Genomic DNA, 15129 nt, shown 5'->3' with positions numbered 1-15129 from the left:
TGAAGGAAAAGGCTACAAAAGCTGGGCTGTGAGTTGGAAAGAAAACAGTGTGGGAAGGATGAAGAAGGTTTTGTTAGGAGACCAGGAAGATTATGCAGCTAAAGGTTGTTTAGTGTGGAAATACATGTTGAAATAGGTATGAAGGAGAGCAGGGATTTGGGTGGCGGTAAGTGGTTAGTTTGAGGCCAGGGGCCTGATCCATGTTTCCCCGCTCCCCCTCAGGAGTGGTGGTGCCCCCATCCCTCACCCTGGGCACGGGGCCATGTACAACGGGATCGGGCTGCCGACGCCCCGGGGCAGCGGCACCAACGGCTACGTCCAGCGCAACCTGTCCCTGGTGCGGGGCCGCCGGGGTGAGCGGCCTGACTACAAGGGAGAGGAGGAACTGCGGCGCCTGGAGGCTGCCCTGGTGAAACGGCCTAATCCTGACATCCTGGACCACGAGCGCAAGCGGCGAGTGGAGCTGCGATGCCTCGAGCTGGAGGAGATGATGGAAGAGCAGGGGTGAGGGGAGGGTTGGGGGAGAGCCAAGCACTGAATGAGTACAGAGCTGGGGGAGTTAGCTGGGGTATAGGAAACTTAAGGCTTGTTGGAAGAGGCCTGGAAAGAAATTGCAGGAGGGGTGGAGGAAAAGGAATTAGCATAATGAAAGGAGTTAGGGACAGTTCAGAGTGGGAGATGAGGAAACTGTGTGTGGGACATATAAGAGAGTCTAAATTATTTAGATGGAGGCACATGGGGAAAGGGGGCCATTGAGAAACAAAAATGTGCTTCAAGAGAGAAGTGGGAAAGTAGAACCCAGGCAAGAGAAGATCTAGGTAAGCTGACAGGTGTTGTCATTGATAGAGAAGAGGAAAGTAAATGGACTTAAGGGTTGAGGCCTTGGAGAGTAGCAAAGGCAGGAAGACAAGAACTGGAATAATACCTGGCCGGATAAGAGGTGTATGGGTTGGGTAGGAAGTGAAATTTTGGAAAAGGTGCACATTCAGGCAGAATGCCTTTTAGAGCAGTGGTTTTCAAACTTCAGCAGTGGCGCCCCTTTCATACAATACACCATACTTTGAAATCCTAGGAAATGAAAGATCTGTTCTTGTTGAAGTTGGGGAGGAGCACCTGGAACTCTGTGTAACTTTCTTCTCTTGGCCCCAGTGTAGCATGTTTAAAATCCACTGTTCTAGAGGGTGTAGTAAGTGAAAGGAAGAAAGATGACAGGGAAAAGATAGGGTTTAAGAGAAGGGTGCTTTGGGTGACAGTGAGTGAAAAGTTCTATGTGTGCATGGAGAGGGAAGGGATCCTGGGGAATGAGGAAATGTATACCTGGGACTGGGGCAGTGTCTAATCAAGCTCTAACCCTGAAGGGATTTGTTCTCCAGGTACGAGGAACAGCAAATTCAGGAAAAAGTGGCAACCTTTCGACTCATGTTGCTGGAAAAGGATGTGAACCCTGGGGGCAAGGAAGAGACCCCAGGGCAGAGGCCAGTGTGAGTGTTTCACTCTTTTTTGATTTTTGCTGAACTAAATACTGTCCCTTCTGCTTTCCTCTCTTCTTACTTTATATTTCCTGCTCTATCTTTCTTTTCCCAATCCTGTTTGGCTTCTGTGTATAATTGTATAAAAATGACTGTCCCTGTGCTCTCTTGTGTCCTTCACACACCTTTGCTATTTTTTTCTTTAGGATAACTGAGACTCACCAGTTGGCAGAATTGAATGAGAAGAAGAATGAACGACTTCGTGCTGCCTTTGGCATCAGTGATTCCTATGTGGATGGCAGCTCTTTTGATCCTCAGCGTCGTGCTCGAGAAGCCAAACAACCAGCTCCTGAGCCTCCCAAACCTTACAGGTACACAAGACCAAGAAACCAGTGCAAGTTTTTCTCGTCTGAGTTCTAAGCACTCTGCTCTGTTTCATCATTTATTTTGGTGGACTGTTTCTTCCCGAACTCTTTAGATTTTGTTGTTCTGAAGTTGAAATGTCTGAGAAAATTTATCTTAACATCCATCTTTCTTTTCATCTTTCCCCAGCCTTGTCCGGGAGTCCAGCAGTTCTCGCTCACCAACCCCAAAGCAGAAAAAGAAGAAAAAGAAGAAAGATAGAGGACGGTAAGTTAGTTGGAAAGTTAATGTAGTAAGTAGAGGACTAGTCCTATCTTGCATGCATTTTCTTTCCTTAATATGTTTTTATGTGCTTCTCTCACTAATAGAATTTTTGCTAGGGAGGAGAGGGTTGTCAGAAAACTTCAGGGAAGAGGGGGTTACTATTCAGGTTCAGCTGGGAGAAGGAACGTATATGCTTTAGAGGGGAAGAGTTGATTCTACAACTCTGTCAATTTAAGAGCTGGCCAATAGCATTTTGGATTTCTGGAATTTTTCATTTTGAGGTTTGTTGATACAAGGAGGAGGTACCTATGCTTTATATAGAGTAAATAAGTCCTGGGCTTCGGTCTGGGACAGTATTGCTGTTGGAGTTGTTTTGTGCTTTTAAATGCCTTTGAGGGGGGTTTTGTAAGTGGGCGTCCAGGGAAGGAGCTAAGCAGAATAACCCTGTTTCTGAATTCGTCTGTAGCAGGTCAGAGAGCAGCTCTCCTCGGCGAGAGAGGAAGAAGAGCTCTAAGAAAAAGAAGCACAGGTATGAGGTGGGAGAACATGGAGTGATTGGAGAGGATTAATGAGTCCAGTTAAGGTATTGGTTTATGTTTTATCTTTTTTCTTTATCCAACAGGTCAGAATCTGAATCCAAGAAACGGAAGCATAGGTAAGAGCTCTTTGGGGCGTAGGGGACATGTTGGCATATAGAGCAGTGGGCCATTGCTTGATGGCCTTGATTGCTTGTCTGCAGGGGTCTCTTTTTCTTGGAGTAAAATTCAGTTCCTTGATTTGTCAATAACTCCTTCATTGTTTTCTATTTACTTTGTTTACTTAAATCATTTTTTATAAAGATTTTATTTTTAGAGAGGAGGGAGGTAGGGAAAAAGAAAGAAGCAAAATACCAGTTGATTGCCTCTTGCATGCCCCCAATGGGGACTTGGCCTGCAACTCAGGCATGTGCCTTGTCCGGGACTGAACCAGTGACCTTTGGATTTGCGAGCTGCTGCTCAATACACTGAGCCACATCAGCCATGGCTAAATGATTATTACTTTTAATAATCTCAACTTATTTCATAGGTCTCCCACTCCAAAGAGCAAACGTAAATCTAAGGACAAGAAGCGGAAGCGGTGAGTGAATTTGTGTGAATTGGAGGAGAATTTGTTTATTAGCAAGTTGATGAATGCCATCTAGAGGGATAGGGTAGAATCAGTCATGTAACTGCTGGTAAAGGGTTGAGGGATGGATGAGGGTAATACAATACAGGTATGACAGCATCCTGAGTCATGGTTGCTGGTCTTCTTTTAGATCTCGAAGTACAACACCAGCCCCCAAGAGCCGCCGGGCCCACCACTCAACTTCTGCTGACTCTGCTTCCTCTTCTGACACTTCCCGCAGTCGGTAAGGGGTGGTCCAGGAGGAAGGGAGGGAGAGGGACTTGTGGGTTAATCAATTTAATATTTATTGAGCGCCCACGGTGTGCTAGGCGCTGCACAGACCATTCGGAAGACACGGTCCCTGCCCTCTAGGAGCTGACAGGCTAAAGCAACAGGATGGACAGACATATACATTTCCCCTTCTCTTTTTTTTTTTGTTTTTGTTTTTGTTTATTTTGTTATTTTTTGTTTTGTTCTGATGTATATGGACTGCCAGAATAGGGGGGGGTGGTTTGTTCGTGGTGTCTGGGGGAGGAAGGAATCCTTACCCTGGCTCCCTTAATCGGGGAAGGCTTCCTGAAAGAGGTGGGCTCAGAGGTGAGTTGTGAATGAAGCGGGTAGGGAATGGTTGGGTGGAGGGTTTGGGGAGGTTTGGGGGAGGTGAATAAAGGGGTAGAGGGAGAACATTTTTGGGGATTGTGTTGGGAACTGAAGGATCGAAGTGAATTGGACTAGAATTTCAACAAGTGATTTTTTTGAGTTTTGTGAATAAGAGAAGGCATTTTGAAAGAGGGTTGTGTATGGTCAGGAAAGGTGGATGGGAGCTGGGGAGGGGGTTTTCTATATACCCCTGAGCTGATTTTCTTTCTTCTTCTCCCCCATCCTCAATTACCTCTCTCAGGTCTCGAAGTGCAGCAGCAAAAACCCATACAACTACCTTGACTGGGCAGAGTCTCTCCCCTGCTTCAGGGCATAAAGGGGAGGGAGACACACCTTCCAGAGAACCAGGTACTATCAACACAGGGCATCCCAGCAGCCCAGAGCCCTCTGCAAAGCATCCTAGTAGCCCTTATGAAGACAAAGACAAGGAGGAGGTATGTTCCTGAGTTAATGAATGCTCATTGGGTTGCAGGGTTATGAACTTAGGACAGGTGTTTAAAGTGAAGAAAAGTTATAGCTTAACCAAGATCAATGAATTTGGGTTGGGGTTTTTTTTTTTTTTTTCTTTCTTGGTTCAGGGTTTTTTGGTGTTTTGTCTTGTTTTTTTCCTTTCCCCTTTATACCTGTATATTCTTTAGAATTATGGTCTTCAAACTTTATGGACATAAGTTCTGCATTATTGTCCTGTTAATATATGTACACAGAATTCAGAAGTTTCTGTGTACCTAAGGTTTCTTATTTCTTACTACTTAGATTTCTCTAATGTTTTTATTTCATTAAATGCTGCTTGTGGCTAACTAAAATGTTTCAATCCACTGGGCTGCGGCCTGCAATCTGAAAATGCTACTCTGGAATAGTTTTTATAGCACTTGTTATTTTATACTTGCTATTCTAATTCAGACCCTATTGTTTTCTTGCTTCAAATATTACAGTATACTTTAATTGCTGTTTGCTAAACTCTTAGCTCTGTCATCCATTTTCCACGTCTTCTGTCTTTTCCTGTACTCCATCCTAATCTTTATTTACACGAGTCCTGAAACCTTTGCCTTTGTTCTTTTACTTTAATAGTTATTTTTCAAGAATTAAGTCAGATTCCACTCACTTCAGTGAACTGCTTTATCTTTCCATTAAAAAATATCTTTTTTTCCTGTTACAGCATTTTATAATGGTTATTTGTTGTCAACTATAATGTTTGTTGTTTACATTCAGTATGTTTTCTAGATTATAAGATTCTTGAGGTCACAGACTGTCCATATAGTCGTGTCCCCCACACCGTGTTTTTTATGTTAAATAGCCTTTTGTTAATTAAAGGAATGTGATGGCTTCTCATGAGGAAAATGACCAGTTGGCATAATGGGGTGTGTAGGGGAAAGGTTCTGTTGAAAAGGATGTGGGAAATCTTGAGTGATAGGAAGCTTGGTGCTTACATATCCCTGTTCCTACTTTTTTTTCCTACTCTTAGAAATCTGCAGTTCGACCTAGTCCCTCTCCAGAACGGAGCAGCACAGGCCCAGAACCGCCTGTTCCCACTCCACTTCTGGTTGAGCAACACGGCAGTTCCCCACAACCCCTTGCAACAACCCCTTTAAGCCAGGAGCCAACGAACCCACCATCTGAGGCTTCCCCAACCAGGGGTCGTTTACCACCTAAGTCTCCTGAAAAACCTCCCCAGTCATCTTCAGAGAGCTGTCCACCATCCCCTCAACCTACCAAAGTTTCTCGGCATGCCAGCTCTTCCCCTGAAAGTCCAAAACCCACACCAGCTCCTGGGTCCCATAGAGAGGTTTCTTCTTCTCCTGTGTCCAAGAGTCGATCACATGGCCAAGCAAAGCGGGATAAGTCACATTCCCATACTCCTCGTAGGGTGGGGAGGTCCCGTAGCCCTACCACCACTAAGAGGGGGCGATCACGGTCTCGAACTCCTAAGAGAGGTCATTCTCAGTCTCGATCTCCCCAGTGGCATAGGTCTAGATCTGTACAGCGGTGGGGGCGATCTAGAAGCCCCCAGCGACGTGGCCGCTCTAGGTCTCCTCAGCGACCAGGCTGGTCCAGGAGCAGAAATACCCAGAGAAGAGGCAGGTCTCGATCAGCAAGGCGAGGCAGGTCACACTCTAGATCCCCAGCTACTAGGGGCAGATCTCGTTCTAGGACACCAGCCCGGCGGGGCAGGTCTCGCTCTAGAACACCTGCAAGGCGCAGGTCACGATCTAGAACACCTACCAGACGTAGGTCTTGGTCTAGAACACCAGCCCGGAGGGGCAGGTCTCGGTCTAGAACACCTGCTAGGCATAGATCTAGGACGCATTCAGTACGACGGAGGTCTCGCAGTAGATCGCCAGCCAGGAGAAGTGGCAGATCTCGCTCTAGGACCCCAGCCAGGCGTGGCAGGTCACGCTCTAGGACCCCAGCCAGGCGTGGCAGGTCACGCTCTAGGACCCCAGCCAGGCGTGGCAGATCTCGCTCTAGGACCCCAGCCAGGAGAGGGAGATCTCTCTCTAGGACCCCAGCAAGACGGGGAAGATCCCATAGTAGGAGTCAAGTTAGACGGGGAAGATCTCACTCTAGAACACCACAAAGAAGGGGCAGGTCTGGCTCATCATCAGAGCGGAAGAACAAATTCAGAATGTCACAGAGAAGAAGCAGGTCCAACTCAAGCCCAGAATTGAAGAAATTTGGTGTTTCTTCAAGGCGGAGCAGGTCTCTCTCTTCTCCAAGATCCAAAGCAAGATCTCGATTAGCTTTGAGGCGAAGCCCTTCTGGGTCCTCTCCGTGCCCTAAACAAAAGTCTCGGGCATCACCAAGGCGCAGTCGCTCTGGATCATCCCAATCTAAAGCTAAATCTCAAACACCACCAAGGCGAAGTCGCTCTGGTTCTTCATCACCTAATCAGAAATCTAAAACACCATTAAGGCAAAGTCCTTCCAATTCATCTCAGCCTAAAATGAAATCTGGAACACCACCAAGGCAAGGATCTGGAAGAAGTCCTCACGCAAATGAACAGTCTGCAACACCACAAAGACAGAGAGGTTCCGAAACATCACCTGACCCTGAGGTGAAGTCTCGGACTCCTTTGAGACATAGCTGCTCTGGGTCCTCTCCTCCTGGAGTGAAATCAAGCACACCTCCAAGACGGAGCCGATCTGGGTCATTATCTCCACAACCCAAAGAGAAGGCAGTAACATCACCAACACAGAGCCGTTCTGGCTCCTCTTCTCCGAGTCCTAATAGGATGATCTCTAAAACACCACCAAGGCAAAGCAGATCAGAGTCTCCTTGCTCCAGAGTGGAGTCTAGATTGTTGCAAAGACAGAGCCATTCTAGGTCCTCCTCGCCAGATACCAAAGTGAAATGTGTAACACCACCAAGACAAAGTCACTCAGGGTCTACTTCACCATGCCCCAAAATAAAGCCTCAGACTCCACCAGGGCACAATCTTTATGGATCAAAGTCAACATGTTCCCAAGAGAAGTCTAAAGATTCGCCAGCACAAAGTTCCTCTGGATCCTTGTCACTCTGTCTAGGAGTAAAGTCTAGCACATCACCAGGAGAGAGCTATTTAGGCACCTCATCTCTGCAACAGGAAGGACAATCTCACACTTCACTAGATTCTAGATCTGATACATCAAGTCCAGAAACAAGACAGAGTCACTGTGAATCTCTGTCTCTGCAGAGCAAATCTCAGACACCTCCAAAGGGTGGCCAGTCTAGGTCATCTTCTCCGGTCAGTGAGCCTGCACCCAGATCTCCAACAACACAAGATGGAAGCAAATTGTCAGTAAGTTCTAAACTGAAATCTGGAATGTCTCCTGAGCATAACAGATCCCAGTCTGAATCTTCCCCATATCATGCAGTGGACTGTAAATCTCTTCTGGGTCAGGGTAGATTGGAGCCTTCTCCAGAATCAAGAAAGAAAACAGGCTTACTACTTCAGGAGGATGTTACTGCATCATCTAGACTAAGTGACAAATTGAGTCCTTCTCCAGGACAGAATAGACCTGAATCCTCGCCAGTACTTAAAAACATACCTAGAACCCCAGTAAAGGAAAGAAGTAGTGTTGGGTCATCTCCAGATACAAAAGACCAAAGTAGCCCTTTAGTTAAGCCAAACCAAGATGAAGAATTAATGGAGGTAGTAGAGAAATATGAAGAATCCTCAAATCAGGTCCTGTCACATGTGTCTCCAGAACTTGGAGAAATGGCTGGAAGTCATTTTGAATCATCTCCTGAAACAGAAGAAAGGTCTTCTGTGTCTTTGACTCTTGACCAAAGCCAGTTGTTGCGGTCATCTTTGGAAGCAGAAGTCCCTACGGTGGCCTCAACTTGGATTGGTCCATATTTTTCTCCAGAACATAAAGAACTGTCTAACTCCCCTCCCAGGGAGAGTATTTGTGACTCACCTTTAGAATTTAGAAACTCAGGTCCTGTTGCAGAAGTAAATGCTGGATTTTCTCCTGAAATTAAAGAAGGTTTGAATGTACCTTTTTCTAATCAGTTGGAGACAGCTACATCTCTTGACATGAAAGAACAATTGATGAGGCCTGCTAGATACAGCAGTTCTGAGTTATCCCTAGATGCAGTAGAAAAAGCAGGCATGTCTTCAAATCAGAGGGTCTCTTCACCAGTACTTGATGCTGTACCTAAAACACCCTCAAGGGAAAGAAGTAGTTCTGTATCTTCTCCTGACCTCAAAGATGGTTTACCCAGAACTCCCTCAAGGAGAAGCAGGTCGGGGTCTTCCCCAGGACTTAGAGATGGGTCTGGGACTCCCTCAAGGCACAGCTTATCTGGATCTTCTCCTGGGATGAAAGATACACCCAGAACACCATCCAGGGGGAGAAGCGAATGTGATTCTTCCCCAGAACCAAAAGTTTTGCCTCAGACTCCTAGGCCAAGGAGTCATTCTCCATCATCCCCAGAACTCAGTAAGTGTCTTACACCCCAGAGAGAAAGAAGTGGGTCAGAATCATCAGTTGAACAAAAGACTTTGGTTGGGACTCCTATTGGGCAGCGGAGTCGATCTGGATCTCCAGAACTTGATGAGAAACCTAGTACATCCCCTCAAGAAAGAAGTGAATCAGACTCTTCTCCAGATTCTAAAGTTAAGGCACGAATGCCACTTAGACAAAGGAGTCATTCTGGATCATCTCCAGAGGTTGATAGCAAATCCCGACCTTCTCCTCAGCGCAGTAGGTCTGGTTCATCTCCTGAAGTTAAAGATAAGCCAAGAGCAGCATCCAGGGCGCAAAGTGGTTCCGATTCTTCTCCTGAACCTAAGGCTCCTGCCTCAAGGGCCCTTTCCAGACGAAGCAGATCAGGTTCATCAAGCAAAGGCAGAGGCCCTTCCCCTGAAGGCAGCAGCAGTTCTGAGTCCTCTCCAGAACACCCACCCAAGTCCAGAATGGCTAGGAGAAGTTCTAGATCACCTGAGCCCAAGACCAAGTCACGTACTTCACCTCGTCATCGCAGCTCTCGATCATCTGAAGTGACTAGGAAGACCAGAGTCTCCCGTAGAAGCCGTTCTGCGTCATCCTCACCAGAGACACGTTCTAGAACTCCCCCAAGACGCCGAAGAAGTCCCTCAGTGTCTTCTCCAGAGCCACCTGAAAAGTCAAGGTCCTCACGCCGGAGGCGTTCAGCTTCATCCTCCCGCAATAAGACTACTTCAAGGAGAGGTCGTTCTCCTTCACCAAAGCCTCGTGGGCTCCAGCGGTCCCGTTCTCGTTCAAGAAGGGAGAAAACCAGAACAACCCGACGTCGAGATAGGTCTGGGTCTTCCCAGTCAACCTCTCGGAGAAGACAGCGGAGCCGGTCAAGGTCTCGGGTTACTCGTAGGCGGAGAGGAGGCTCTGGTTACCAATCCAGGTCTCCTGTCCGGCAGGAGAATTCCAGAACCTCCTCTCGACGTCGAAGAGGTCGTTCTCGGACACCCCCAACCAGTCGGAAGCGGTCCCACTCGCGCACATCACCAGCCCCATGGAAACGTTCCAGGTCTCGGGCCTCTCCAGCCACTCACCGGCGATCCAGGTCCAGAACACCCCTGGTCAGCAGGCATAGGTCCAGGTCACGAACTTCACCAGTCAGTCGGAGACGATCAAGGTCTAGGACATCGGTCACACGAAGAAGATCTCGCTCAAGAGCATCCCCAGTGAGTCGAAGGCGATCCAGGTCCAGAACACCACCAGTAACACGCCGTCGTTCAAGGTCCAGAACACCAGCTCGCCGGCGGCGCTCCCGTTCTAGAACACCACCAGTAACTCGCAGAAGGTCCAGATCTAGGACTCCACCGGTAATGAGGAGGCGATCTCGAAGTAGAACTTCGCCCATCACTCGCAGAAGGTCAAGGTCCAGAACATCTCCAGTAACTCGAAGGAGGTCCCGCTCTCGAACCTCTCCAGTAACTCGAAGGAGGTCCCGCTCTCGAACCCCTCCAGTGACACGCCGCCGATCTAGGTCTCGAACACCTCCAGCTATTCGGCGTCGCTCTAGGTCTCGAACCCCACTTTTGCCACGCAAACGTTCTCGAAGCCGCTCATCACTAGCTGTCCGTCGCCGTTCTAGGTCTCGTACTCCACGAACAACTAGGGGCAAACGGTCCTTAACAAGATCTCCAGCCATCCGCAGGCGTTCTGTATCTGGGAGTAGTTCTGATCGCTCACGTTCTGCTACTCCTCCAGCAACAAGGAATCATTCTGGTTCTCGGACACCTCCAGTGGCACTCAATAGCTCCAGAATGAGTTGCTTCAGTCGTCCTAGCATGTCACCAACTCCTCTTGACCGCTGTAGATCACCTGGAATGCTTGAACCTCTTGGCAGCTCTAGAACACCCATGTCTGTCCTGCAGCAACCTGGTGGCTCCATGATTGATGGTCCAGGTCCCCGAATTCCTGATCACACTAGAACATCTGTGCCAGAAAATCATGCTCAGTCTAGAATTGCACTTGCCCTGACGGCTATCAGTCTTGGTACTGCTCGGCCGCCTCCATCCATGTCTGCTGCAGGCCTCGCTGCAAGAATGTCCCAAGTTCCCGCTCCAGTGCCTCTCATGAGTCTCAGAACAGCCCCAGCTGCCAGCCTTGCCAGTAGGATTCCTGCAGCCTCTGCAGCAGCCATGAACCTGGCCAGTGCCAGGACACCTGCCATACCAACAGCAGTGAACTTGGCAGATTCGAGAACACCAGCTGCAGCAGCAGCCATGAACTTGGCCAGTCCCAGAACAGCAGTGGCACCTTCTTCTGTGAACCTTGCTGATCCTCGTACCCCTACAGCCCCAGCTGTGAACCTGGCAGGAGCCAGAACTCCAGCAGCTTTGGCGGCTTTGAGTCTCACAGGCTCTGGCACACCCTCAAATGCTGCAAACTATGCTAGCTCCAGAACACCCCAGGCTCCAGCCCCTGCAAACCTGGTGGGTCCTAGATCTGCACATGCCACAGCTGCTGTGAATATTGCCAGCTCAAGAACCCCGCCAGCCTTGGCCCCTGCAAGCCTCACCAGTGCTAGAGTGGCTCCAGCCTTGTCTGGTGCAAACCTCACCAGCCCCAGGGTGTCCCTCTCTGCCTATGAGCGCATTAGTGGCAGAACCTCACCACCACTCCTTGACAGAGCCAGGTCTAGAACCCCGCCTGGAGGCCCAGGCTCTAGAACCCCACCAGCTGCTGCAAGCCAGTCTAGAATGACTTCTGAGCGGGCTCCCTCTCCTGTCTCTAGAATGGTCCAGGCTCCTCCCTCACAGTCTGCTCTCCCTACAGCTCAGGATCGGCCCAGGTCCCCTGTGCCATCTGCTTTTTCTGACCAGTCCCGATCTTCACTTGCCCAGACCACCCCTGTAGCAGGATCTCAGCCCCTCTCTGGGTCAGTGGCAAAGGCCACGTCCTCTGCTGGTGACCATAATGGCATGCTCTCTATCCCTGTCCCTGGGGTGTCCCACCCTGAGGGTGGGGAACCACCTGCCTCTTCGGGGACATTGCAGCCAACAAAGGAGCGGCGGAGTTCCTCCTCCTCCTCATCTTCTAGCTCGTCATCATCATCGTCCTCGTCATCATCATCATCATCCTCCTCTGGCTCCAGTTCTAGTGACTCGGAGGGCTCTAGCCTTCCCATTCAACCTGAGGTAGCAGTGAAGAGGTAAGGGGACTTTCAGAACTTCTCAAAGGGGAAGATTTTGGAGATGGGTTGGGGTGGGGAAAAGAAAGTCCTATCCAGAGGTTCTTGGCTCTTTGAGGAAGTGTGGGGACCTTGACCATTAAGTTGGGGTAGAAGAGAATGCTGGGGAGGGTGGAATGGCGGGGGAGGGAGGGTGGAATGGGACAGAAAAGTCTCCAAAGGTTAATTCTCTAGAGTATAATGATAAGTTTTCCATCTCTACAGAGGACAGAACTAGAGGAAATGGACTTAATTTTACAGCAGGAGGGATGGCAGTTAGACCTCAAGAGGAACTCCCTGGGCTGGAAGGATCTTCAGAGGTCATCCCATCCCTCTCCCTGCCTCCAGGCAGGACGGCCCCTCCCCCAGCCAGTGGCATACACACACACAGGGACCATCCCAAGCTGGCTCTCCAAGGAAGGAGACCACCCAGCTTTGCTCCCACACCTGAGCCCAGGGGCCGTATTCCTTCATCAGGGACATTCTTGAGATTTAACCTTGATCCCTTGTGCTGTGGGCCCTAGCCTGTTGCTTATGTTAGCAGAGGTTGGGTCAGCTTGGGGCCACCGCTTTCCAGAGAATTTGCTCACTGGCTTGCTGGCTCTCTGGCTTTGGCTGGGAGTTCCCAGGCCTTTCTCAGGCACCCCTCCCCCACTGCCCTTCCTCCAGGCCTTGGAAGGTAGGGTTGGGGTGAGGCAACTTATCTTCTTGTGACAGTGTACTCTTCCCACAGGGTCCCTAGCCCTCCCCCAGTCCCAAAGGAACCTGATCGAGAGGGAAGACCTCAGGAGCCTACCCCAGCCAAGCGGAAGAGGCACGATAGCAGCTCCAGTTCCAGTTCCTCTTCCTCTTCTTCCTCCTCTTCTTCCTCTTCCTCTTCTTCCTCCTCCTCCTCTTCCTCCTCTTCTTCCTCTTCCTCCTCTTCCTCTTCTTCTACTTCTTCTCCTTCCCCTGCTAAGCCTGACCCTGAGGCCTTGCCCAAACCTGCAAGCCCCAAGAAGCCACCCCCTGGTGAGCGGAGGTGAGTGCTACCTTGCTTGAGATGGTAAGGGGTGGGGTGTAACCCCGGGGTGTGAGACATCTGCTGGGTGTCACACATGGATTCTGGTGTCTGGTTGTGTGGGAGGAATCAGGCTCTCCTTCTCACCGTTTTGACCTGTTATGATAGAAGGGCTGCACTGTCCACGTAGGTGCCCCAGCCAAAATCGGGAGTTTTAAGTTCTTTCCTCTCCCTGTCCCTGAAATGTAGCCTGGTCCCAAGGAGTCTAGCTTTTTTAAGTCTCCCTATTGCAATTGCCAGGGCTCTGGTCTGGCCACCGTCATCTTCTCCTGACTCTGTCCACAGCCTCTTCCCTGTCTCCCTGCCTCCACGCCATTCTCTTCCACACGTAGCCAGAGGGATCTTTCTAAAACGCACATCTGGTTACTTCCCTCCACTCCACAAATCCTGGGACGCCCTGTGGCCTGCAGGATAAAGCCCCATCTCTGCGGGAATGGCGTGTGAGGCTCAACACCAACTGGCCTTGCCTGCCCTGTGTTCTCCTCTCCTGCCCGCCCCCACACATGCCCTCTGCTCCAGCCACACCCAGCGCCTTGCAGTCTAAGGAGAACCCCATGCCTTTGGACATGCTGTTCCTTCTGCCTGGGATTCCCTTGTCCGCCTGGTGAACTCCTCGTTCTGCAAGACTCCGCTCAAACAGCACCTTCGAGAAGACTACCCTGCCCCCCTTCCCTTCATCTCCCTCCCCTGGGTCCCCAGACCTACCCATATTGGTCCCTGCGGGGCTGCTTCCCACACATGGGGCTGAGCACGCCTCCCTTGGCCTGCCTTCATCACCAGACCAAGCTTCTCCAAGGGCAGGGACTGTCTTTATCTTTGTATACCCCATGCCCTGGCCACCGGGGCACTCGGTGGATGGTATGCGGGCGGATGGGTGAGTGAGCAGACAAAGGTGGGTCTGAGGCTGGCCCTGTGTGGTATGAGGTTTGGTGGTCAAGGCCTGTGGGGGTGGTCCTGAGTGCTGGCTGGTGGGTTTAGAAGAGTGGCACTATGGGAACCTTCTCTGCTCCCCAGGTCCCGCAGCCCCCGGAAGCCAATAGACTCCCTCCGGGACTCCCGGTCCCTCAGCTATTCGCCTGCTGAGCGCCACCGCCCCTCTCCCCAGCCCTCACCACGGGACCAACAGAGGTAGGGCCATGGGTGTGTTTTTGCCTCGCGTCCATAATCATGTTTGGCCATAGACTTGTGCAGAGTTTTGAGGCTCAACATGTTAGAGGTTGGGGGGGGTGTATGTGTACACACAGGTCCCTGTGGTCTAATGTCTGTTCTGTGTTGCAGCAGTAGCAGTGAGCATGGTTCCAGGAGAGGTCAGCGTGGGGACAGTCGCTCCCCAGGCCACAAACGCAGGAGGGAGACACCTAGCCCCCACCCTGTGCGGCACCGCTCCTCCAGGTGTGTTCATCATACTCCAGGACTACGCCTTTTATGAGAGCTCTGGCTGATTGGGATGTCTGCATTGATGGCAGTATTTTTCGTTGCAGGTCTCCATGAATATTTTTTGGGGAATCCCACCACATCCCAAGGTCTGGATCCACAGGAGTGTCCCCTTTCTCCCAAACAGCTGTGGGAAGGGTGTGTGTCCACCCCCCACCCCTGGACCTTGGCAGCATTTTGAGGGGAAGGGCTCTTTCCCTACCCCCTTTTTTTTTTCTTTGTTCCTGCAAAATGTTAAATCTGTGAGTTTTTTCTGGTTCACGTTTTGGGGGGTTTGGGTGGGTGGGAATAAGAATGGGAATTGCTGGAGGGGAGGATACAGTTCAAGACTCTAGTCCTGGGTTAGAAAAGGCCTGGGAGGCACCACCCCCCTTTACCCAAGATTGGGGGTGGGGGTGATGATGGTTTGGGACTTGGGAACTTGTGTGAAGTATTGTGGAAAGGGGCAGGAATTGAAATTAGTTGGCCCTTACTGCCCCCCCAGTGAGATTGTGGCCCGTCCCCCCAACTTTTCTTCATGTTTCTTAAAGGTATTTTGGTTTTTTAAAATCTGTACAGCAAGGCAACTTTTTCTGTCAAATAAAAATGAGAAATGCA

At 50.1% G+C, this 15129-nt stretch overlaps 1 protein-coding gene across 9 annotated transcripts in view; it reads left to right on the top strand.

The window, feature by feature from the left end:
• SRRM2 (serine/arginine repetitive matrix 2) overlaps positions 1–15129 on the top strand; it is an 18315-nt gene extending 3186 nt beyond the window's left edge. For 2 of the 9 annotated variants that reach the window (XM_037157159.2, XM_037157139.2), the window contains exons 2-15: positions 223–504; positions 1374–1481; positions 1676–1840; positions 2022–2099; positions 2563–2625; positions 2719–2751; positions 3162–3212; positions 3391–3483; positions 4141–4333; positions 5362–12020; positions 12772–13059; positions 14113–14226; positions 14377–14490; positions 14580–15129. In XM_037157159.2, the coding sequence (XP_037013054.2) occupies positions 263–504; positions 1374–1481; positions 1676–1840; positions 2022–2099; positions 2563–2625; positions 2719–2751; positions 3162–3212; positions 3391–3483; positions 4141–4333; positions 5362–12020; positions 12772–13059; positions 14113–14226; positions 14377–14490; positions 14580–14589 (8211 nt within the window). In that variant the 5' untranslated portion in view covers positions 223–262 and the 3' untranslated portion in view covers positions 14590–15129. Of the gene's footprint in view, positions 1–222; positions 505–1373; positions 1482–1675; positions 1841–2021; positions 2100–2562; positions 2626–2718; positions 2752–3161; positions 3213–3390; positions 3484–3568; positions 3837–4140; positions 4334–5361; positions 12021–12263; positions 12359–12771; positions 13060–13383; positions 14227–14376; positions 14491–14579 lie in introns of those variants that run through there. The other 7 variants (XM_037157169.2, XM_037157178.2, XM_037157200.2 and 4 more) reach the window with 7 other exon arrangements.

This window comes from Artibeus jamaicensis, unplaced genomic scaffold (genome assembly GCF_021234435.1).
Source record: "Artibeus jamaicensis isolate MK-2021 breed Jamaican fruit bat unplaced genomic scaffold, CSHL_Jam_final contig_700, whole genome shotgun sequence".
NCBI classification, from domain to species: domain Eukaryota; kingdom Metazoa; phylum Chordata; class Mammalia; order Chiroptera; family Phyllostomidae; genus Artibeus; species Artibeus jamaicensis.
Note: the sequence above shows the minus strand (reverse complement) of the source record. Positions and strands in the feature narration are given on the sequence as shown.